The 25746-nt window shown below is 40.7% G+C and overlaps 1 protein-coding gene and 1 long non-coding RNA gene across 2 annotated transcripts; one reads left to right on the forward strand and one right to left on the reverse strand.

Moving 5' to 3' along the window:
- Positions 1–31: 31 nt before the first annotated feature.
- Positions 32–23753, reverse strand: TMEM165 (transmembrane protein 165). The gene is made up of 6 exons (XM_003364683.4): positions 22925–23753; positions 12595–12820; positions 6898–7073; positions 6202–6384; positions 1744–1849; positions 32–865 (listed from the first exon to the last, which is right to left on the reverse strand). Exons 1-6 carry the CDS (start codon positions 23549–23551, stop codon positions 789–791), a joined length of 1395 nt encoding a protein of 464 aa, XP_003364731.3. The 5' UTR covers positions 23552–23753; the 3' UTR covers positions 32–788.
- On the forward strand, positions 16014–19459 carry LOC111772908 (uncharacterized). Its single transcript, XR_002807036.2, has 2 exons — positions 16014–18617; positions 19088–19459. It is a non-coding gene; the product is annotated as an uncharacterized lncRNA (long non-coding RNA).
- Positions 23754–25746: the final 1993 nt, after the last annotated feature.

The raw sequence follows: 25746 nt of genomic DNA on the forward strand, positions 1-25746 counted from the left end.
TGATCCTGTATAACACACAAGGGAAAACAAGCACTGGTCATACCACTTTTATTTATACTTTATCTGTTACATTGTTTATTCAATATAGAAAAAATATGAATACACTCACAGTATTCTCTTTTAATTTGGTAATTCCCCATTGTCAAATATTGACTGTTTTTATATTGGGTTTCCTACCCAATTAAAAAAAAAACAGTAAGAATGGACCTGGCAAACAATTCTTGTCATGTTACCAATATAACAGTAATACATTTCTCTTGCTCTTTTTCTTTTTTTAAACAAAGAACCTAATTTTAAAAAAGACTTCTGATTAACCTACTACTTACTGGCTTAGGGAAACGTTTTAAAAGACAGAAATTATTTCATTCTTCTCCTAGGAAAAATTTTAAGGTAAACATCTTAAAATGTATCAGTGATCCAGGAGAAAATTTATATTCCTTATAAAGGGGTCAGTGCTGAAAGAAAATCAAGTGGTAGACCCCACTGCACAATGGTTCTGTATATACCCCCCTTAAAAAAGCCAAAAAACCCTCAAAAACAGAGACCATATTAACATAATTATGCTGAAGAAAAGAAAAATTCACACTTAGACATCAGGTTTCTTTTAAAAATCCATGTTGCAAATAGAATCAATGATTATTTCTTTTGGACATACTTTCCTTAAATGGGTCAAACTTGCAAATCAGTGCTACAAAATACAGTATTTTCCATCACTTTTAGTTATAATGTACACTATGTACATAAAGACAAGAGTTACCTATCTTAAATACAAATGAACAAACAGCTTGTTAAAAACCAGAATCGGGACTTATAAATAGTGCCGAAAATGCAAATGCCAAAAATACGACGCCTCCTATGATTGTCACTGTAAGAGAAGAGAAAAAGTTAAATAAGGCAAAATTCCTCTATGAGGGAGCCAAGACATTGCCCATTATTTTTCCAATCTAGTAAACTAACTAAAAAACAAATTAGAAACAGTCAAACCCCATTTCCACAGCAAAGAACACTTAACATGCCTGACTCTGAACAGGAAGGGTAAGTTTCTTCTCCAGAACGGTTTTGAAAAATAACAAAATTATATTGAGACAGTGCTGACAGGCAATAATAGAACTATAACTCATCTTAAAACTCAGTTATTAAAGAGAATGTTCAACAATTCCTGGCTATTTTTATTCCATTTTTAGGACCTACCAGCCACATAGGAAATTTCCAGGAGAATCAGTAAATAATATGGTCGCCACCTAAGATTCCCAATCTTGTAAGACATATTTTTAAGGCCAAAGCATTATCATCTTTCCACATGATGATGTTTATACTAAAATATGTTGACAAAAAGCTACTATAAATCCAGTAATACTTTTAGATGAATTTGTATTTTACTAACATCTACACATGTGAAAACAGCCTGTTTGCAATAGTAGGGGCAATACATTGAACCTGTCAGAGATTATCATTACAAAGACCAAGTCTTCAGAAGTAAAAACTTCATTAAAACAAACAGTATTTTCTTTGTACAGTCATGTGTGGCTTAACGATGGGGATATGTTCTGAGAAATGCATCATTCCGCAATTTCATCGCTGTGTGAACAGCACAGAGTGTACTTAGACGAACCTAGATGGCACAGTCTACTACACACCTAGGCTGTATGGGACTAATCTTACGGGACCACTGTTATAAAAGCGGTCTGTCATTGATCAAAATGTCATTATGCAGTGCATAACTGAAAAGAATAAACAACTTACCAGTTCTGACAGAGATTTTTTGTGCTATCATTCTTCCTCCAATTACTGCCAAACCGGTGCATAAGCAGTGTCCCACTGTTCCACCCACTGCCACCCCATAGGGGTCCTGGAAACAAGTGTAACTAACATTAATTTAAAACCAAGGTTGAAACTGCTACCTGAGAAATAACTATTAAGTACTGAAAATGAAGGTCAACAACAACAAAAAAGCATAAAATAGTTCTAAAAATTCAGGTGTATAATTTATGAAAAGTGTAATAGCTGCTTGAAGGAATTTGTCCCAGTTATACCTAGGACTAGAGACAAAAGTAGGGAAAAAAAATGTGTAAGATCAAAATAACCCTAATTCAGCCTTTCAGCAGTTGTTAAACTTAATTCACAGGCAATATTTAGCTCTTAGGTGACAAGTGCTAAGGAGACTTACCCTAGACATCTTTCCCTCAGGCAGTATTTGATGCTGTGAGGAAACTTAAGAAAGCCTTTAGCGTATAGTCTGACTGTAACTTCCCCCAAACAGAGACCTGGCCTTCTTTATTCTCCACTGTGTCCTCAGTGCTTTAGCTCTGCGCCAGGAACATAGTATTCATTCAGTAAACACTTATTACCCAGAGCAAACTGGAAGCACTCAGATTGGGAAAACAGTGAAAGTTTGCGAGATAGCCCTGAAGAACGAGCGGGAGGATTTGACTTTGTTTTGTGGAGGAGAGAATACACTAGTAGAAGACAACAGGCCAGCAGTAAGAGAAAACTGCAGAGTACTTTAGCAATTCTAGAGAGAAGTCCATCAGAGTAGGAGGGGGCCGGGTCATAAAGGACCCTGTAAGCTTAATGGAGAGTTTATAGACTTTTAGGCACTGGTTGGTTTTTAGCTGGGGAGTGACAGAACAGATTTATACCTTAAAAGTCTAGCATAGAGAATGAACTGGAGGAGAGGAAACAAGACTGAAGGCAAGGTGACCAATCAGGAGGCTACTGCAGTAGCCCTGGTAAGCAACAATGTTGGCCTGGATTGGCGAGGGAGACTGTGGACAGAGAAAAGCGGATGCATTTGAGAGAATCTGAGGCATAACTGATATACCATAGTGATAAGTGAATGATAGGTGTTAGGAAAGAGAAAAGTCAGGCATGACACCAAGTTTCTCACCCATAATTCTCTGGATGCATTATGATAATACCAGTGTGATTACAAAGGTAGAGGAAGCACTGGAGAAAGAGTTCATGGATGCCGACAGGAGTTAAAAGTGGAGAAGTTCAAGAGTCAGTTGAGTTCAATGGTGAATCAGCTATAGGACTGAATACAATAACCCTGGGAGAGAAGGCAGGAGGATGCTGACAACACAATCTCAAGGAAAGCAACACTGAAGGAATGACAGAGAAAGCAGAGCCCAAAGGAGACTGGAAAGGTGGCCAGGCAATTAGCTTCCCAAGATGACCTCAGCAGGACCTGTCAGGGGCTGCAGTGAACTCAAAGTACCTCAGCAACATCACCAGTGAGGTCAGAAACTAGAGTTCAATGGGTCTAGTCAGCAAGGAAATAGGGCCAACTCCTGTTCCCATCACAGCCAAGCCCTCTGAGACTGGGGAAAGGGAAGGGAGAGGGCTGTATTTGGAAGAAAGCTAGAACTGAGGAAGGGGTAAAACATTTTTAGATGAGAAAAACTTGTGCATGCTAAAATACTCACAAAATTGGGCTGGCAGAAAGACAAAGATTTACCCTACCAGTGGGGGCCTTGGGAGCTGGAATCCAGAATACAGGAGGGAAAGGACTGCCACCGTGATGGGTGGGAATGAAGAAAAGATGACTTCTGCTTCTCTCTGTGAAGTAGGAGGTGAGGCTGTTTGCTGTAGAGTGGGCAGTGTATGTGTATGGGGACAGTCTGAAACATCTACTGTGAAGAACAGAAGAGTGGGACTACATTTCCCAAATTCCGTTTGTGTATTGTAACGTCTAAAACTGGTATCCAGAAGATGGTTTCATTCTATTTGAAAGTGATACTTGAAAAATCACTGGATTAAACAGTTCCTTTCATGCAGGATTCCTCAGAGTCTTTGTTATTTTGTATACTCAATCTACAAAACAAACCAGGATATATTATTTGACCCTGGAACCTTTCCCCCCAACTTTTTTTTTTTTTTGCTTAGTACCCATGAACATCTCAAGGGACACTAGGATTCTGTGAAATCCAATGTGGGAACAATCAGTTATGCTGGAAACAGAAATGAAGTTCAGACTAAAATGGACTGAACTAGACTTACTGCATGGTTTATACAAAAAAATTACCAAAATAAAATTAGGAATATTAAGGGAACAGAGACAGATAACCACATTTCTGCCCTTGAGCACCTCATTACACATCCCCAAGGTGCTGGTAGTGTGGAAGGTGGCTGACACTGAGGGCTCACTGGTCAGGGACCTACAGGCATCATCTTGTTTTATCCATAGAACCACCCACGAAACGAAGCAGGTCGCAGGGAGGTGCTGCAGTAATGTGGCCACGCAGAAAGAGACTCCGACCCAGGCAGCAGGTGCCATGCTGCTGGAATGCAGGGGACCCAGCTAGTGCACACAGACAGGGAGTCCTGAGCCTGTCACCAGTCACTCTGCCATTCAGATGATAGCATTAAGAAAAATGCAATGATTCTGCCATCATGGTAGCAATGGGCAGAACCGCCACCACCACAAAATGGTTGGTCACTTTCAAGTCCCAATTCTGGCAATCTAAGCCAAAAAAGGGGGCTAGAATTCAAGAAAAATACAGCGCAAAGTCATTAAAGTGACAATTTTAAAGAAAGTTTACTTTAAAATTATGGTAATCCAATGAAAAATCGAGTTCCATTTTTTTCCAAATTACAGCATTCTTGAGGCCTGACAAAACAGCCCTGCCCCGAGTATCTTAGCTCTGGCCTTCAACTCTCGATTCCTGTTTTAAACTGAAGCCTATCTTAAGGAACTTGTTCTTTTACAGTACGTATTTCCTAGGAGTTAAAAACAAATTCAGATCAAGCCTGTTCTCTAAACCCTACCATCTGATAAAAACAATGTAAGTTAGTAGATATAAAAACAGATAAGAAATAGTATTAGTTAAGATCAACAAGAGCCTGAAAAGTAGCAGAACCATTCTATTCCACAACCATCTCCTCCATAAATCTTAATAAATCTGTGTGAATAATTACAGACACCTCACGTAAAACTTTACTAATCTCCTCAAAAGAAATAAAGATTTGGGGCCAGCCTGTGCTATAGTGGTTAAGTTGATGTGCTCAGCTTTGGCAGCCCAGGGTTCACAGTTTCAGATCCTGGGTGTGGACCTCGCAGTGTTCATCAAGCCACACTGTGGTGGCATCCCACATAAAATAGCGGAAGACTGGCACAGATATTAGCTCAGGGACAATCTTCCTCAAGCAAAAAGAGGAAGACTGACAACAGATGTTAGGGCAGGGCCAATCTTCCTTACAAAAAAAAAAAAAACATTAAAATTTTTTTAAAAACAGGTACTTTTATGTAAGAGGTATTTGAAAACTATGAACAAAATATAGAAAAGGTTAGAAGGCAGATTGCCTTGGCTCTAGTCCTTGCCCTTGCTACCGACTAGCTTATGTCCTCAGAAAAGTCACCCAATCTCTCTGGGCCTCAGTTCTTTATCTGTAGAGCAAAGGCTAGAATGAACGAGATGATCTGAGGTCTCTTCACCTTACCATCGTAGGCCTTAGTTCTGGGGTTAAGACTTAAATTTTCCAACTAACCTATGCAACAGTCCATTGTTTCTTTAGCACAAGGAACAGAAAAACCCAAAGATAACCACTTTAAGGCTTTAGATATTTATTGCCAAACTGGCCTTCAATGATAATATACCAATTTAAATTCTCAGCAAGTATACAAAGGAAAGTTCTGAGAAGAAAAGAAAACCAAGCCAAGACAACTGCCCCAGCATCATTTCAGCAAAACCGAAGTTCCAGAAGAAGGGTCAAAAGAGAGCAATTAAGTTTGAACACAAGAATACCATCTGAGTGACTGTAGAAACTGGGAGAAGGTCAAATTTAAGGAGCAGCAGGATTATTAGATCTACAACAGTTTAGCATATGAAATAATCCCTTGGCCCACCTTGACTGTGTCTAGTGTCCTCTGGGACAAAGTAACATTAGTTATGCTGAGTTAACACAGAAGCAGTTGGGGGCCAGCATGGTGGTGCAGCAGTCACGTTTGCATGTTCTGCTTTGGCACCCCGGGGTTAGCCAGTTCGGATCCCGGGTGTGGACCTACACACTGCTTGGCAAGCCATGCTGTGGCAGGCATCCCACATATAAAGGAGAGGAAGATGGGCACGGATGTTAGCTCAGGGCCAGTCTTCCTCAGCAAAAAGAGGAGGATTGGTGGGAGATGTTAGCTCAGGGCTAATATTCCTCAAAAAAAAAAAAAAAAAAAAATACAGAAGCAGTCATCTCTCAAGTACCACTCACCTCTCTTGCCGCCAAAACAATTGTAGTTAGTTGAGAGCGATCACCCCATTCTGCCAAGAATGTTAATGTAAGAGCCTGAACAAAGATAGGTGAAATGAAATGCAGCCATTTTTTCTGAGGTATTGTTGTGCTTGTACCCATTTCAACGTCTCCTGGTCCATTTAAGAGCTTGGTTCGTTGAAACTAAATTAAAAAAAAAAAAGAAATCCCAGGAATCAAATCAAAATAGCACAATATTACTAATCTTTAAGTAATATGCTCCAAGAAACTAAAGTTATGTGACCTCAGACTTCTCTTTTGACCCACTGGACATAGCAACAAATGCTATATTCTCAATTCTACCATTCCACCCTAGTAAATCAAACAATATATACTGATCACTTGCTATCCTAGATGCTATGGGAAGAAATATGTAAAATTATAAACTACAGTTTCCATGTTCTTAAGATCAATGTAATTAAGGAATCTGATTACATGTGTTCAGTATTTAGCCCCACATCCTTTCTACCACATTTACACTAACCCAGAGAGTCATATCACAGCCAGGTGCAGGAATGGAAACTAAGCAAAATAAGCTATTTTTGTGTAGCCTACACATATCACACAGATATGATGACCACTAAAAAACCTCTGGATAGTGTTTATTTTTAGTTGAATGCCTCTTTGGTCCACATATTTAACAGTGCTATGACTTACTTCTTCATCTTTTTTCTTTAATTCTGCTTGAACTTCTTCCAGTTCCTCTTGACCTTCATCTGGACTCATCTTTAAACCTTCCCGAAGCATTCTAATGCCAAAAATGGCAAATAATGCAGTTGAAACATAGTATGTATACACCCTGGGGATGACTGTGGTGGCATAGCCAAACAAAACTGGAAGAAAATGCAACAATGTAGCTGGTTAACTAGCATGCATCACAACCAACCAAAGGAACAGTTAACTTCAGAAATCATAATTTATCACTGTTTTAAAGGAAAAATGGTTCATATGAGAAGTTAATCTACTATGTAATAACCCTAAATAATGCCACTTCTTTCCGTCCACCAATACTGAGCCCTTAGGTCTAGCCAATGACTTAACATAGTTTATCAAGAAATCAATGGCCCAGTTGAAGATGGCGCATGTTCCACAAGGCCCTCTCATGAGATAATGAACTCCTCTCCAGACACGCTCAGCCAGGGGCTGGGCTGCCACATGTCCTGCAGGCATACTACTTTAGGGAGAAGTGTGAACTCTCATGCCCTCCAAGGACCCTGAAATCTTAGAACCCGGAAGCTACACCATTTTCCTAGGTAAACGATATTTCTTCATCACAAACCTTTAAATTACAAACTTCTATAGTGAAGAATCATGACTAGATTGTCACGTGGCACGATTCAAACTCTGCTCCTTTATAACTATTTAAGTATACCTTATGAACGAAAACTAATAATTCCGTAATATATATTAAAATAACATTTACAACAGACTTACTTATTTAGTACCATTCTTTTCCTATCATTAAGGAAAGAGGACAATTATATAAGCTATACAAAAAACTATACCTGGAACTACATCAAGAACCCAAATCCTAACTGTGAAACACATTTAGCTCAGTAATATCAGTTCAATAATTAAAATTGAAAACCTATGGCAGGGCCAGAGGATATTTCCATGAATGTAATAAATGCAATTACTCTTTACTTCACAAGCTCTTTTTATAAATGGGTACAACACTTACAAATTTACCTGAACATCAAATGTATAACCACATTGGTAAACTACTCCCTACTTTGTTATATTACAAAATTGAAAAGATTTTAAAATCATGTTTAGAAATGTATCAAACCTATGCTTATGTGCCCATCTATATTTCCATTACATATGTGTGTATATTTGTGTATATGTGTCTATGTGTGTGCGATACAGACGTATTTTCTAGCTCTGTCCACTGAAAGGGCCAAGAAGCAAAGACATCTCAGTAACAATGAGCCAACTTTACACCCATATCTGGGTTTCTAATACCATTCCCCACTAAAGTCTCCTTCAGAGAAATGATTAACTCCCGGACTGGGCAGAGTAGGTACAAGATGAACTTGTATTATCTTGTTATAACTAGAAAGGAAGGAAGGACAAAAACCAACAATGGGAGCATGTCACAAGGACACAGGAGCCAGCTTGGAGGGGCTCCCAGCCACCAAATCTGGGACAATTTAAGCAACAATGTAGTTAACTAATTAATTATAAACCACTGAAAAAAGGAATTCATGAGTTTATACTGATAATAAACAGACAAACCAATAGGAAAGGAAGGAGAGCTCTTTCTTAAGAGTAGTATGCTGGGGCTCACTGGTAAATGTGGATCGGGCACTAGAGTTAGAAAGCCAGCATTTTGCAAGCATCAAAGTTTACATCATGTGAGAGGCATCAACTGATGCTACACTATGGGAAACAGGTATTTGTATTGTCTTAAAGTATCTCCCTAAAGATGGCATATTAGTTGCCAGGGAAGAGAAAAAGACAGTATACAAGAGAAATCTCGACCAGGTGATCAAAACTAACATCAGTGAAGGACAAATGGACATCATGTGCTTCCAGATGTGGTATCTTAGAACAACAAACATCACCACCTATGCAGTGTTCTAGTCAAAAATGCATAATCTCAAGCTAATCGTGAGGAAACATCAGACAAATACAAAATGAGGAACAGTGCATTAAATGGGGGAGAGCTGTATTCTTAAAAAATGTTAATATTGTAAAACATAAGAAAAGGCTGTGGAAACATTTCAGATTAAAAGACTATATGGATGGCAGATTAAAGTAATGAATCTATTATGTATATAAAGATATATATTATGTGTATATGTACACATATCTACAGATATATAAATTGGGTACATGTTCACATACATATCTAAATAAATGTGTGCACATACACATAATTTTATTTAGATATAGATAAATGGATAGGTCACAAATGCTAAAGCAAATAGGTAAAATGTTAACAACAGGTGAACCTGGATAAAAGGTATATAGGTATTCTTTGTACTACCTTATTTTTGTAAATTTGTAAATTTAAAATATTCTGCATAAAGTTTTAAAAATTTAAAAATGAAATGTAGCAAACCTTTTTAAATCTCCTAAACTTAGTTTTCCTTTTATCTTCAGATCATCTAAAAAATTGTTACTACTTACTGACACTTATAATTCCACCTTTTTTGCCTTGACAGCTCCTTAGAGAGCAAAAAAGTACTTGGCATAACTTTTTCTCCCCCTGGTTATTGTCCCTTTATTTCCTCCTTCCTCGGAAACCTGTCCTCAGACACTCAAGCACGTTTGCCCTGGGAACAAGAGGTTATTTTCTCTTTAAGCAAGTGCTTTGCATCCAGTCAGAATGGAGCTACAAATGTACGGGTCCCTCCACACCCTGGCAATGCTGAAGTTCCAAGAAAAATATCTCGAGTGAAGATATAGATTTGGGAATCACTGACTTACAGGTAACTAAACTGAGAACACTCGGCACAAGAACATTAGCGTGAAGGGAAAAAAATGGGCCAAGGATAAAGTTGTGGGGAATATCAATACTTATGGTACAAAAATTTTTTTTAGCGAGATAGAAATATAACAAGAAGCACATGGTATCATAGAAGCCAAAAGCATGAAAAGGCAGGAATGCCTGTGAGTGTGGTCTGAGGGGCTCATTAAAATCAAAACTGAACTCTGTAGTAAGAAAAGCTGATTACTGAAGCCTTTACAACAGTGTTAGAAGCAGAAATCAGGGTGCAAGTAGATAAGGAGTGAAATGGGAGGAAGGCCTTGAGAAGGAGAGAGAACAGCAGTAATAATAAAATCCTGAAGTAGGCATGATATCATCCCTGTCGTCAGATGGCAGAGGCGAGGTCAATCCCCAGCGAAGTGAGGGCACGAGCCTGGATCCACCCCAGGCAGCCTCCCTAGCTCGCTTAGCCCTCTGCGAAGTATAAAAGAGACAGGAGGTGCGCAGGAGCAATTTAGAAACTAGGACTGACATCCCCCAGGGGTACACAAAGACTTTACAAGGGGACACGGATTAATAGTTTGTGAAAGAATCGATTTCCAGAAGTTCAACTTTCATGTGTACTCTTTCCTAAAACTCATCTGCCTGAAAACATGCTGGTAGTCAAAGGAGTCATGGGCGTTTCTCCTTTCTCACACCTTTCTTCACAGTTGCCCTCTGCCCACTTTACAAAGAAGCCTTTTACCCAGCTTCCTATGTGCATTTCCCCAAGTATGGAGGTGCCAAAAAGGGGGTGTGAAACATTGGTGTCCTAAACCAAGGCATCATAAACCAAAGATAGAGCTTTGGGCCTTCCCTGTCTTAATACAAGTTTCGGATAAGGTCAAGGCATTAGAAATAAGGGCATTATGGGCCTTGGAAAGAATGGTCATGGTTTTAGAAATAGGGTATTTTGGCCTTGGTAGGAATGATTTTCACTTAGAAATCATGCCTCTTTCATCCAGCCAACCAGTGTAAACAAATGCATTTTCCCTAAGGCAGAGTCTTGTTATAGCAAAGCAAAGAGAGCATGAGACAGAAACACCAAAGCCCTACAGTGTCCGATTTCCCCCAAGCGGCCCACTCAAGGCTGAATTCCATGCCTAATCCATCCACCCATCCTTTCACAATTAGAATTCTAAGGTGGATAGTTGTAATGGGGATGTATATGATGTTTATTTAAATTAAAAAACCAAGTCAAATGATTTCTAACAGAAAATAAGCCTGACTTAGATGATTTTCCATGAACTTACTAGAACTGCCATGGCAATTAGGGAATGTGGTAAACATGTTCCATAAATTGAATGACCTAAAGCTGCAGTCCCAAGGTTCCAGAAAAATATTATTTAAAACATGTGATATAATTTTTAAAATGAAATCCTTTCTTGGCAAAAGTACTCTGAAATTAACAGTATTTCAATTTTCTCAATCACTTCTAAATATATCCAGTTAAACAAGTTAGTTCTAAGTAACAGACTAACATGCATAAGAATAGTCATTTGATAAATTTCAGAAAAACTTATTTTGGTATACCTGATAGTTCCAATCCTCTGCTTTCAACAAAATCAACAGAAGACCTTATTAAGCTGTCAGCTGGTAAATCGTTAAAAATCCTTTTTGATGACAGACCAGGGTGTGATTTTTAGCATATAACCCAGTAATTCAATGACCTGAATGTCATGCCTATAACAAAATTCCTTCCTATCTACTTATTTAGATGAATAAGATTTCTCAGCCCTTAAATCTACTTAAAAAAAAAAAGGATCAGTATTGATTCTAATTTTTTTTTTTTTTTTTTTTTGAGGAAGACTAGCCCTGAGCTAACATCTACCAATCCTCCTCTTTCTGCTGAGGAAGACTGGCCCTGAGTTAACATCTGTGCCCTTCTTCCTCTACTCTTCTTCCTCTACTTTATATGTGGGACGCCTGCCACAACATGGCTTGACAAGCAGTGCATAGGTCCGCACCCAGGATCCAAACCAGCGAACCCTGGGCCACCAAAGCGGAACATGTGAACTTAACTGCTGTACCACTGGGCCGGCCCCCAGTATTGATTCTAAACCTTGCTTCACTCTAGCAATAAGTATCATGCATGGTCATATCAACTAATTTGAATAGTTCTATCATGTCATTAAGAGATGCATTTCTAGTTTAAAAATGTTTATTTAAATTTGTGATATATTTTGTTTTGATCAACTGAGTATTAATAACTATAACTCAGTCCATAAAAAATGTTAACATTTAGAGACGTAACAAAGGAAATATTCAGCATCTTTTAAAATTCAATTTATATGCATATTTTTGCTCAAGATAAATATGACAGTGTGATCCACAAAAGATTTTCAAGCAAAAACTTATAGAGTAAAATTCTATGAGGAAAGTAAATGAAAATAAGAATTAAAGGAGAAAAAAGAACAATGTAAATCCCAAATGTTAAAGAAGAGTTTGTTCACGTTTTTTTAAAGGAATGATGGTTATAGTGGTTATCAAATTGCTAATGATATTTGGATTTCACTGGGTATATTTTAAAATATACTTAAAAAAATACTTTTACACAATATGCCTATTTCTAATATGTCAGATATAAATAAGCTTATCTGAACAGAAAAGAAAAAAGCAAGGATATACACAACAAAAGCAAGGATTAAAAAACTAGTGAATAAATGAGTATGTATCTTGACTGAATAGCTGAAAATTTAATTTTATAAGTGCAATATGGTTTTTAGGAGTTTACGTACTGAAACCGTTTTCTATTTACTAACTCCTGGAATGTGCACCACATTCCAACATAACTAGCTGAATGATTCAGTGACTCAATGCCACACACCATGCTTTCTCCTTAGGTCAATAAACTCATTAGGAAGAAAAAGCACACTCACCTGATAAGCAAGTCATTAGGCCCAAGGCAAGCATAGCACCAGCCATCACTGTCAAACGGTTATAACGCATTGCCATGATAGCTGCTATAAAAAATGTCTTATCACCCAGCTCAGATACAATGATAACTGATATGGCAGCAACAAACGCATGGATGAATCCCAAATTAGTTTGGGCAGCTGGATCTTCTTTATTGGTATGAACCGGGGCAGCTGGTGTAAAACCTTTCTGAAATAAAAAAACATAAATATCAGCTATTTTTTGAAAAACATCATTACTTAATAGTCTCTTATTTTGTATGTGAATTAAGATCGTTTTCCTGTCTTAGTCATTAGATTTATTTACTGCTAATCACTTTGAAAGCCATTAGTAACGACAGCAACCTCTAAGCTGAGATTTAGTTCTTAGCTATGTGTTATTCAAATTTTTATTCATAACTTGGGTACAAGACCAACATATGTTTATCAAACATTTAAATAACAGGAAGCTGAAAGAAATCATTAACACTTTAGAGGACCAAGCAGGATCCAGAAAGTGCTCAAGAGGCTAGAGCAGGAGTTGGCTCTAGCAAAGATGAGGCCTAATATAGTTGGATATATGGATGGTCCTACAGTAAGTCTAAAAATATCCTAGGCAGTAATGGGGCCTAATAAAAAAGACAAACTACAGACTTGGTTAGCATTAAGGTCGTTTTAAGTTAGAAAGGTGACAAAGCTCCAAAAAGGCCGCCCTTTCCATAAGTCCCGTGCTGGCTCCGAGGCACCACATTTTAAGAAGGCACTGCCCTCTGAAGCTCACCTCAGACAGGAGAGACTCGAAAACCAGGGATGGCACCCTGCTGAGGCCAAGTCCAGCTAAGAAGGTTGTTTACATTTTTAAGGGCTTACAGAAAATAAAGAGGGAGGGAGGAAAAGAAAATTCTGCAACAGAGACCTTAAGTAGCTTGTAAATATAAGGCCAAACCTAAAAGTATTATCTGGCCATTACAAAAAAAAGTCTGCCAACTTAGGTTCTAAGACAATCACTGAGGGACCAGGCAGGGCTGGATGCCTACGTTCCAATAACTGAGAAAGTCTATATGTGAGGCTGTATGGTCCCCAGAGGTAGAACTACAAAGTTACAGGCGGCAGGCTTTCGCTTAACACAGAGCAAAGACGGCTACACTGAGAGCAGCTGAAGCTGAAATGGACCACCAGAGGAGGGAGACTCCCTCCACGGCAGAGTTCCGAGACGGGAACCGCCGCTGACGGGAAACCTGCTTTACCAGCGGTCCTCAACCAGAGCAATTTTGTCTCCCAGGTGTCTTCTGGCAATGTCCAGAGACATTTTTGGTTGTCACAACTGAAGGGGAACCAGTATACTGGCATCTAGTGGGTAGAGGCCAGAGATGCAGCTGTGGTCAGGACATAATGCACAGGACAGCCTCCCAGACACACATAACAATTATCTAATCCAAAATATCAATACTTCCCAGTGTGAGAAACCCTGGACTAGATAAATCACTTCTAAAGGTCTCTTCTAATCCTATAGCCTATCTTTAATTAATTTTTAAAGCCTATCTCCAGAAACCTAAGAGATAAAACAGGAAAAGAAACCCAAGAACGTATGTGATTTTTGACAGGGTAAAAATCCCCAGCCAGAGAATATTCTATATTCTTATAAGAATAAGATCCTAAATTCTTAGTGTGCATGTCATTCCTTAAAACACGACATAATCTTGACTCCCAAATTCCACGGTAAAGATCAGATAAATTTAAGCATTAGTCAGACTAGACCTCTGAGCTAAAAATTGGGGAAATTTAGTATTTTAGGTAACATTGGGTGTCAGGGCTAAATCAAAGGGCAGCTTGGAAGCGAGCTCTGGATCAAGCAGGTACCCTCTGAAGGGGCTCCAGCTCTCTCTCCATCACCACATTAGTTCAGCTGTGCTGAGGCTCCTGTAAAAATGAGCTTCCTTTCTCCTCCAATACCCTATCAACATTAAGCATCATAAAAAACCTAAGCATTTTCATTTGGCTTTCCCTAATGCAACATTTTCCTCTTGGATATCCCTTTCGTATGAAGAAATCTCACTGTAAAATATTTAGGATATGAAATCCAAGAAATTTTTTAGGAATAAATATACACCATTTACAACCAATTAGCTCCAAGCTCAAACAAAAAATATTTACTTTTAAAAACAAACAATACAAATCAAAACTACATATACATGTGGTTTTATAATACCCAGCCATAAAACCTTGGCTACAATACTTAGCCTCTCTGTTCCTCTGTGAAATGAAGAGGATAAAATAAAACTTATATAAATAAATGTAAATAAAATGAAAACTTGCCTTACAAGTACAACAAAACAAAACAATACATGTTCTTAAAATCTTTCTATGTATAAAAAACAAGAAAAACCAACTTACAGCTTTTGCTATATATTGAGCTGGTCCCGGATAGCCAAAATCATAGTGTTAAACCACCACCAACCATAGTGATAAGAATTTCAAACAAAAGGATCAAGGTAATATGAAGATAGATGATTTTTAAAACTTAAAATGTTAATAAATAGGGTCAGAAAATGATCAGTTACCATTCATTCATTTGCTGTCAATCAAACACCTAAGTGCTTACTGTGTGCAAAGATCACCTCCTTTTTCTAAGTCACCTGCAGAGTGACATAATGTTTAACATGTTGGCTCTAGAATCAGACTGCCGGGGTTCAGTTACTGCATGAGCTTGGGCCAGTCAGTGTACCTCCTTGTGACTCAAGTTCCATCTGTAAGGTGAGGGGTACCTACAGCTCATAGGGCTGTTGTGAGGATTACATGAGTTAACACACATAAAGCCCTCAGGTGGTGCCTAGTACACAGTAAGTGCTCAGTTAAAGTTAGTTATTGTAGCACACTGCAACATAACCAGTTTAATCTTCCTAAAACTAATTTCTTCACTTCACATCACTGTCTAAGAAACTACAATGGCCTTCTTATGCCTAGAACATAAAATGCAAGTACTTAATTCTGGTAACCATCCAACACCTCCCAACTAATCACATACCAGTCCCCCAAATGTGCCTTATACTCCGTACTCAAGGATGGGCCAGAGCAGCACTGTCCAAAAAAATCATGCAAGCCACATATTGTAATTCTTATTTGTCTGCTAGCCACATTTAAAAAAGTAAAAAACAGATAAAATTATTTTTAATAATATTTTGTTTAACCAAATATATCCAAAATACTACTCTAGGAATATTTTTTAAGTTACTAATGAGATATTTAACATTCTTTTTTCCATTCCAAGTCTTTAAACTCCAGTGTGTTTCCACTCACCACACACATCTCATGCGCATCTCAGTTTGGACCAGCCACATCTCAAGGGCTCAGGAATCACCACATGGCTCATGGCTATAGTACTGGGCAGGGCCACTCAAGAGCATGGCAAGTTTCTGGTAACCACAGCCTTCAATCAATCAGTCCTACTTCGCTTCCTACCCTCTTTTCATTATCCCCCTATTCATCTAGATTCCTCAAGATTCAACTTACAGAGAAGCTCTTGAGCAAGACCTACCCCAACAACTCCAGCCCCCAGTGATCCTGCTCCCATTAAATAAAACTGAATGCATACTGTGGGCAATGAGTTTTGTCAGGTCCGTGACTGAAACAAAGTTTAAGACAGGAACGCTTAAGGAGTTAATCTTTTGTATAAACATAATGTTATCATTTGTAATAACAAAGAAAGACAAAATAACTAAATGTCCGTCAATAGGGAACTGATTAACCAAATGGTAGCTTTACTTACTGCAATATTATTATGGGGTAACAAGTAAGAGTAGCCCCATAATACTAATATGTGCTAATGTATATTAGTACATATAAAACATAAAACATTCTGTTTTATATGTACTAACAAAGAAAAATTGCTAAGATACTTTGAAGTTGAAAAATTTATGTATTACGTATGTAGTCATTAGATGTATATGTGTGTTGGCGGGGGGAGTTAGGTAGGTAGATAAAGTCTACACACAGTTGTTAATGCACACCAAATCTCAGGAAACAGTTTATAGTGGGTGTTTCCAGAGAAGGAACCAGATGACCAGAACAGGGGCCAGCAAACTTTTTTTAAAGGGCCAAATATTTAACCTCATGGGTCATAAAGTCTCTTTGGTAACTACCCAACTCTGATGCTGTGGCTTGAGATCAGCCATAGATAATACTTAAATGAAGGGGCATGGCTCTGTTCCAATAAAACTTTATTTTAAAAACAGGCAGTCAGTGGTAAACTGCAGTTTGCTCACCCCTGAACTAGAATACAAGAGGAGGAGGAGACGTATTTTTCACTCTACACTCTTCTGTACCTTTTGGATTTTTTACCGTGCACATGATTATAGACACCTGTTGTGTACCACTTGCAAAATCTCTTGACCCAGTCTGTTACTCCAGCTATGGAGGACTAATTCCTTACAGGCTGTAACTGGCTATAGGTCCAACCAGAAAGCAAGTGCTCTTACTCATTCACTACCCAGAAGTATGGAGGAGTTAACTCCTGCGGGACAACCTTGGACCAATGGGGAAAGTCAGTTCAGAGGTTCATTTCATAAGGCTCCTTGAAAGTCTCAGTGGGATTCAGCACTACTCACTCATGGAGCGGCTAACTTGAAGATGCACTGGTGTACATGCAATACCTACTTCCCTGGACTAACAGTTTAAAAGTATACAGGCATGTTCTGAGAACAGAGTAAACCAGATGAATGGTTAGGGTAAGGTGAGAAAGATAAATTGGGCCTAGACGGAAAATCCTGTATGTTTATGGACCAGCTTAGATGCAAGAGAGAAGCCTTAAAAGTTTTCGAGTAGAAGACACGAACATGATTAAGGCACTGTGACTAACAGATCAGGGCGGAAAGCAGAGAATACCAGTCACTGGACCAATTAATTAGGAGGTCAGCTGCACAAGACCAATGTTGAAGATAAAACAGATAAGGAAAAAATTCTGCACATGATAGAAAGGAAAAATCAACATAACTTTAAAAAGCGGGGAGAATCAAAGATGATGCCAAGGTTTTCTGCCTAGCTGACTAGGAGAAATATTCGTATTCCTACAAGGTATGTGGCAAAGAGGAATAAAAATAAGGGTTTGGTTTCAGTTGTGTTCAATTTGAGGTGATAAAAAGCATTTCAAATGAAGGTTTCCAAGAGATCATCAGAAATGAGTTTAGGCCAGCACAGCCTCAAGGTATGTGTCCGGTTGCTGGCAGCCTAACCTTATCAGCTAGAGCTTTGCAAGTAGAGGAGATTTCCAAGGAAAAAGGCAGAGATGAAGGTGAAAAAATGAGCCCTAGAGAATGTCTATATTTAGGGAAGTGGGAGGAGGGGGGAATAAAAGAGGAAACAAAACTGTCTTCAATATTTAGAGAGCTGGGCAGGCGAGCATCACAGATGATCGATCAAGTTAGGGACAATCACCTTTCACCAAGCTATTAACGAGATGCCAGCTACTTCCATATACCTTGTTTTATTTGACACTCAAAAACCTTAAGAGCTGTTATCCCAACTTCACATGAGAGGAAAAACCGAGGACCAACAGGGTTAAATAATTTTCCCAAGTTCATACAGCCAAGATGGGGTAGGACGCCTTAAAGGTGTGGAGAGTTAAGAGTTTCAAATGAGAACTGAAAAAGACCCCTGAATTTAGCAATAAGGCAGGATCAAAAATGGAATTTCAATGAAAAGGGGCTAAAGCCAGATAATGGAAGACTAAGGCAAAGTGGAAAAGAAGCTAATTACCTGGTTAGAAATTTGGTTTACAAAACTGAAGAGAAACTAATGTAGTCAAGTACAGTTAAATTAATGGCCTTTTTTTCTCTTTGCCCAAATAGGAGAAACCTGTGAGCATGTGTAAGCGGACAGAAAGGAACCAATTTTGAAAAGGGGAGAATAAAGACACAGGAAGGAAAGCACCAGAGGTCAGAGAACAGGCACAAGGACAGAGAAGAGGGATGGAGGGCATGACGGCTTTGTCCAATACCTGAAGAAAGGCAGAGGTACGGGCAGAGAAGCAAGTATCCATATGTGTACAGGAGGGTCAGAGGCAGTAACTACAATTCCAATTTTGGTATCCCACTGTTCAGTTACACAGTGCTATACCATATTAAGTAATGAAATAGGGTTCTCCTTGGTACAAATACCACTATTTCAGTATTTTAATTTGGGACTGAAACCCAAATTACTTAGCTTGGGTCTGAAACAAGTTATTTACATCTTGAGAGCAGGGTCAACAACTTATAATTTAAAAAAAAACTTGCCGAGTAAAACTCTTCTTTACTCAATGCTAAAATTAGTTCCAAATTGAAAAATTGCGGGGGAAAAAAGTACCCCCATTTAGAAAGTATTCTTTTATGCTTTCATGATCTTCAAGTGAAGGAAGAAAATAACAATCAACAATGAAAAAATAGTTCCTATTCTAGTTCTAGAGTTCAAATGAGCACATGTAACTGGATGGACATTGATACAGGTACCTGCATCGGAATCTCCATCTACACAGGATGAAACTAGAAGATGAAGATGCTTTCTTTGAAACAAAATCTACAGCCTGTTACCAAGAAAAAGACTGATGTCCCTGCAAAAAAAAAAAAAACAAAAACAAAGTTGCTCAACAAAAGTTATCACACGAGAGGGGAGATGATTCGAAGCTAAAGGAATCGGAGGAAAACTGGCTCCGAACTATGTCCTCACCATTACTTTATTGCATGAAATCAGAAGAATCTTTTCAGAAGTTGGTAAAACGTGCACAAAAATACGTGCAACTTAAACAATGACACCAAGGATAAACCTGGTTTTGAAAGACTGCATTAAAATAAAAGATAAAATGATATTTTATTATAAATTTTCACTATTATGTCTTTTTATCTATGGGTAGTTTAGTTTGTTGTACTTTAAATAATATTTTTTTATTAATGTTATTTGCTAATTCGTATTAAAAGATATTTAACAATTACATTTTTATAAATACATTTTTATTTAATGAATGTTTAACGTTATTTTTATGAATGTTCTTTTGTGTTGTATTTATAAATTTTGACATTTGAAATGTCTTAAATCTATTTAGTTTCACTTTTTTTTTAATGATTTACTTTGATGGTAGAATATCAACAAATTCAGTCACATAATGATCATTTCACTCTGACAAAGCAATCAAGAGTGAGACAAGAGTCCTCACACCTGACGGCCTCAAGCTTAGCTGTAAAGAAGCTAGAATGGGGAGTCTGCACTGGACAGGGCAGGACTGCAACTTAATGAAAATGGAAACAAGTTTAAAATATTGTGTGGAGGGCCTTCTCACAGTTGAAAGACATTAAATAAAAGAAATGCCAAGAAACAGTAAAGCAGAAATACAATAACAAGAATTTGTACGGGAGCAGGTAATAGGCTTCTGTGGCTTTATCGACAGTGTTATGCAAGCCGAGCAGTTCTTCTGTGGACTTCCAGAATATGCAGCAAATTATAAATTACCTTTATTACATCTATCTGATCTCCCCCAAATGAAGGGACTTCAGGCTTCTTTTATTACATACTCTGCCCAGGGAAGGAATAAGAAAAGAACCGAGTAAGTGGCTAGAAGCATAAACTGCATAAATGAAAGGATCCAAGTGATCAAAACTCTGAACTCCTCAACTTTTTTTTTGACCTGATTGTAGAGGAAAAAACATACTCAATGTAGAAAGCCCTATTAGAAGTTCAGTTATCTTGCTCCAAAGCACCCTCTAAGTAAGAAACAACTACATTTTTATAACACATCTTACACATGAATGCCTACCAATGAAGGAGAGATTTTTTTCCCCCTCCACTTTCAGAAATCCACTTTCACATAATGGCACGAAAAGGGGAAGTTTAAATATCCTACCCTTTTAAAAGACCTACTGCATGTGGTTGCAAAGCAAAACACTTGAAAGTTTCAGATGCTCAGCAATGCTGAGCCCTTGCTTACAGGGCTATTAAATTGAACTCTGACCACATTTTACCTCCACCAAGGACAAAAAAAGCAAATGATACTTATATATTACATAGTTTAGAAAACATACGAAAGGAAAATCTCGTCCAACATGCTGTAGTACTGTAGGTAGAGAAAAAAAATCACTTGAGCCATATCAAAAAGTTACATGAAAATATAATTAAAACAAGACAACTACATTCCACCACAATATGGAAGAAATTTGAATAAATTCCTACCTAAAAAGAACTACCAAGAATGTATCAAAATATTACAGTCAAAAATCCTACTATACTGTGCCTGCCCCTTCCCTCCACATGCCCAGTTTTAAAGACAAGGATCCTTAAGATCACTTAAATATGATCACTGAACACTGTTGCCTTTTACATGGCTAGATTTACCCTAGCTGTCTAAAGGGGCATAAATAGCCATATCTAGCACTATTTGTACACTCAAAATCACCACATGACTAAAACTCTGATGAAAGGCCTGGAAAGTTACATTCATAATCTCTTTCTCGCTCACTCACAAAGCTACTTAATCCAAAACAGTTAGTTTTAAAATAAACTTCTGATAATGATGACAGAGGAAGGCTAAATGATGAACACTAAAAGTAAATTTCATGAATCAGCATTTCAGTTAAATTTCAGAAGTGGAAATGGCTAGCAGAGTCACCTGAGCCCAGGAGGGACAAGGAAGAGAGAAACTGCTTTTAACCAGGGAATTTTAGGAAAATCTCCACAGAGAGGAGGTATCTGCTGGTTCCTGAAAGGTGGGACGGTTGGGACCAGTGGGCTTCAAGCTCACTGAGGCCCCTTTTTTAGGAAGGCCTTTTGTTAGAGAGACTAACAACAGAGCACATGGCACGTCTCCGGTTGGAAGATAGTAGTCCCCTCTTGTCCGCGGTTTCGCTTTCCGCGGTTTCAGTTACCCTCGGTCAACCGCGGTCCAAAAATATTAAATGGAAAATTCCAGCAATAAGCAACTCATACTGTTCGGCTGCACGCGGTTCTGAGAAGAGTGATGAAATCTTGCTCGGTGCCCCCCTGGGCGACTGTCTCAGTATTGCAGTGCTTGCGTTCAAATAACTATTTTACTTAATAATGACCCCAAAGTGCAAGAGTAGTGATGCTGGCAATTCGGATATGCCAAAGGGAAGTTACTGCAGTTAATCTCTTACTGTGCCTAACTTATGAAATAAACTTTTACCACAGGTATGTATAGGAAAAAACACAGTATACACAGGGTTAGGAACTTTCCCCGGTTTCAGGCACCCACTGGGGGACTTGGAATGTATCCCCCAGGGTAAGGGTGGGGACTACTGTACAGCGCACGAGCACGGGAGTGGTGGCTGACAAACCTGAAGGTTGACTGCAGCCACATCAGGAAGAACCCAGACCAGGCTGCTGACGAGGCTGGACTGAAATCAGTATGCAGGGGAAACTAACGCAGGATTTCCGAGAAGTCAAACAGAATTCACTGTTCAGGAAGATTAGTCGGGTGGCCACAGGCTGAATGCAGCCTGGGGTGGGACTGCGGGGGTTGAGGGCCAAACCGACCCCTACTAGAAGAGGCTACAGAGGGCCTGAACTCTGATTGGAAAAGACGAGAAAGGCAGGACTGGTAGAGGGAAGAAGTCTGAAAATGCTGCGGAGATTCTGAATCCAAGCGCCTAAGTGATTCTATTAACATAAGCTAAGACGTTATTAATATGTTTAGTGAAGGCCAAAGAAGAGGGTTCTAGTTCACTTAAAAATTTAGTTTCGGCATCGCATACCGCTGCGGCACTCTGGACTGACTGTCAAGGATGGAGAATTCCTCTGCCTTCCTAAGTGCTGCTTCCCACAAGCCAGGACACGTCCTTAAAAAGTGAGAGTCACGCTTCATAATCCATACACATTTGGCAAAAAGCACAGGTCGTGCACAGCTGAAGGTGGGTAAGCAGTTTGGGATAAGCTGTTTCCACAGTGAAATGGCAGATGTGATCATCCTCAGAGAATAGGAAAAGCCTCCCAGCCGCCCTCTGTGAAAAACTTTCTACCCGGGATGAGTATTTCCAGCTCTGGGATACATCAGATCAACAGGACGCCCGCGCGCGGCTCAGCGCATCCCCGTCCTCCCGAACTGAAGGGATCCAGCGGGCTCCCTGCGGCTCTCCCGTCCCCTCCCCCATAAGGAGCGGGCGAGGCCAGGCCTGACCGGGAAAAACCGCACTCCGCCGTCCTCCACCCCGGGGAGTGGGGCCGGGCTCCCCTCCCCCGCCCGCAGCTCCGGCCCGAGGGCCGCGCTCAGGGCGCCCGCGAGCCTGGTACCCGGCGCGCCGGCTCCGCAGCCTCGCCCGCCCCGGCGCGGCCCGCTCACCTCGGCCCGGGCTGGCTCGTGGCCCTGCCCGGCTGCGGGCTGCGGCTGCAGCTGCTGGGCAGGCGCCGGCGGCTCCTTGTTCCGGTGGCTAAGGTCTTCTTCGGGGACGGCCCGGACCCCCGCCGGGGCCCACAACAGCGGAAACAGCAGGAGCAGAAGCAGCCGGGGCGCAGATGCGCGGCCGCTGCCCCGGGCCGCCGCCATCCCGCCCGCCGCGACGGCCGCGCACGGACACTGCAGGAGGAAGTGCGGGAGACGGGAAGCCTCGAGCCCGGGCCGCCTCCGCGGCGCGTCCCTCACGCCTCGCCGCCGCCGCTTAGAGAGGAGCCGGCACCATGCGGGAGGGGCAGGGGCGGGCGGGAGGCTTAGGCTGGCCGGCTTCCGCGGCCGCCGGCTCGGTCCTCCCTCTCTCCCGCGGCGGCCACACGGCTCTGCCAACTGTCTCAGGGCGGCCCAGCCCAATCCTCCGGGCCCCGCCCCTGCCCGTGACGGCCTCCCATTGGCCCGACGTCCGCCTCGGCGTCGTGACGTCCGCGGGCAGGTTGAGGTGCGGCTCGCGCCCTCCTCCCATTGGACCTGGCGCTCCCGGCCTGTGCTGGGCGCCACGTGACCGTCCTCTCCTCGCATCCTTCTGGCGCCCCACCCGGGACCCTCTTGTGGACCCTCTTCTGTTCTCTCTCTGCCCGCGGTCCCGGGACCGCACGGCTCTTTACTTCTACTCCCTCCTGAGTCTTCTGCCCTAATATCTATGCCGGCCTTTCGCTTCTCTTCGCCTTTTCTGGAGGTCAAATTAGTTGGAGCGCCCTGGTTACGTGGCACTTGCGGGAACCGCCACGCCTAGCCGGATTCCACACTCCCTCACCGATTCTCCCTGCCACCTCCGATGAGGCGATCTACTGAGGACAGTGTTCTTTAAGGGTCAAGATACGATTATTTAAAATAAACCTCTGAAATAAGACTTCGGAAATAACAGGCAAAATTTTTCAAGCCTTATTTTTGATATTGTTTGTTTGCCTATAATCACCCCCAGACCAAAAACATCCAACATGGCCCCTATCCGGCAGCGCCTTTCCGTGTTGGATGTTTTGTGCTGCAGCTATCTTAGACTGGCCTCTCGAAATGTTTGGCTTTTGAAATTGAGTGTTTGGGATTTTTGAAGAAGGGGGATTGGCCTGGGCAAGGAAAGGATGGTTGGTTGGGCTGGAGAATACTTTGACATCTTGTGTAAAAAGTTGAGCTGTTTAGTTATCAGAAGTTTGACTAAGATGGTGCATCCATGTGCCAGGCACTATTCCAAATACTTTACATATATTTACATGTATTAAACTTGTACTTTGTGAAGAGCTAAGGAAGGTTGTCACCAAATATTGAGAAAAGACATGAATCCACCAAAATGATCTGTGGCAAAGTGGACAAACCTACTTTGAGTTTACTGAAGATACCGTGTTTTGTCATGCGTTAAGGTTTTGTCCATGCTGTTCTTCCTGTCTGTAATTAGCTTCCTCCATTCTGTCACTGTAGACTGCCACTCATGCTTCCAAAACTTGTTCAGGCCTGACCTCAGAAGTTTCCCTGCAACAACTCCTCTTACAGAATTCATCCCTACTGTAGCTTGTAGGTGCTTCTATTGTGTAAGTAACCAGGATGCCTCCTACTCAGTTTGGGGTACAACTATTGTGCTCCCCAGTTCATCCTTAAAGTGCAAATATTTGAGCACTCATAAACCAGTAATAGAAGCCCAGAAGTACAGACTGTGCTCTCTCCAACCCCGCCTCCTTTATGCATACAAGGTTTGCTGTGCTTACGAGACACCTGAAAGGGAGTGTAGTGGCTGAGTCTCGTGGCAGAGGCAGAGGGTAAATGCAGCAAAACTGGCCACGTGTCCCTGATTCTTGGAAGGTGCTTGGCTTTTTCTGGGGTGGGCCGCCCACACTCCAGAGCTCTCTAACAGGAAGTGCTCCTGGCCAAATTCCCAGTCACCTCAGCAGATGAGGCGGTGAGGACTTATGGGTTACAGCTACAGGATGCCTATGCACCGGCTGCTGAGTGAGATGGCTCAGGAGCAAGGCCGGAAAGCTCTTTAGCAGAAGATATAAAGTGAACAGAGATAAAGCCTTGACCCCATGGGGAACCCGCACAGTGGAGTCAGTGCAGTGTCAGAATCTGGGCCAGAATGGGGCCCTTCCAGCCTGCCCCAGAGTCAGCCTGATCCGAGGGCCCTCAGGCTCTCCCAGTCTAGGCTCTAGGTGTCAGATTCCAAAATGATCAGGTTTCTTCATGCTCCCGAGTCCTAAATCAGGGCTGGTTCTAGCTTTCCCTACCTTGAGGATTTAGAGCCATCATCATTCTCTTCCTCAGTGGTGACTAACTCCTATTTAGGAAAAAACAATAAAATAAAAACATAAGAGATTTCCTGAGACCTTTCTTGGTGAACAATTGGAGCTCCTTACTCAACCTCTATCCGATAAGGATGTGGAAGGCTCAACAAATCCGAGATGATTTTTTTTTTGTCCTGGGCGGCATAGATAGAGTCTTACTAAAATGTAATCACTGGCAGGCACACTTCTAGTAAGAAAACCTACTACATGTGCATTACACTGCATTTTAGTGTTTTTTATTCCTACCTCCTTCCTGAGCCTTAACCTTCTAGATAGTAAGATTGTGTCTTTTATTTTTATATCCGCAGCCCTAGCAGATTTCCTAACTTGGTAATGGTAATAGCTATCATTACAGTAGTAACAGTAGCAGTAAATCTTTACTGAGTGCTCATTCTGATCTAGGCAGCGCACTGAATGTTTTGCCTGAATGATCTTACAATGTGG

This window comes from Equus caballus, chromosome 3 (assembly GCF_041296265.1).
Source record: "Equus caballus isolate H_3958 breed thoroughbred chromosome 3, TB-T2T, whole genome shotgun sequence".
NCBI lineage: Eukaryota > Metazoa > Chordata > Mammalia > Perissodactyla > Equidae > Equus > Equus caballus.

Bases quoted from the DNA above. Each gene is read 5' to 3' on its own strand.
- TMEM165 (XM_003364683.4), bottom strand. From the start codon at position 23,551: ATGCGAGGAGAGGACGGTCACGTGGCGCCCAGCACAGGCCGGGAGCGC. The intron at 6,385-6,897 runs GTAAGTCATAGC...TTTTTAATTTAG, and splicing joins TAAAGAAAAAAGATGAAGAA to TTTCAACGAACCAAGCTCTT. The intron at 1,850-6,201 runs GTGAGTGGTACT...ACTTGTTTCCAG, and splicing joins TTGTTTTGGCGGCAAGAGAG to GACCCCTATGGGGTGGCAGT.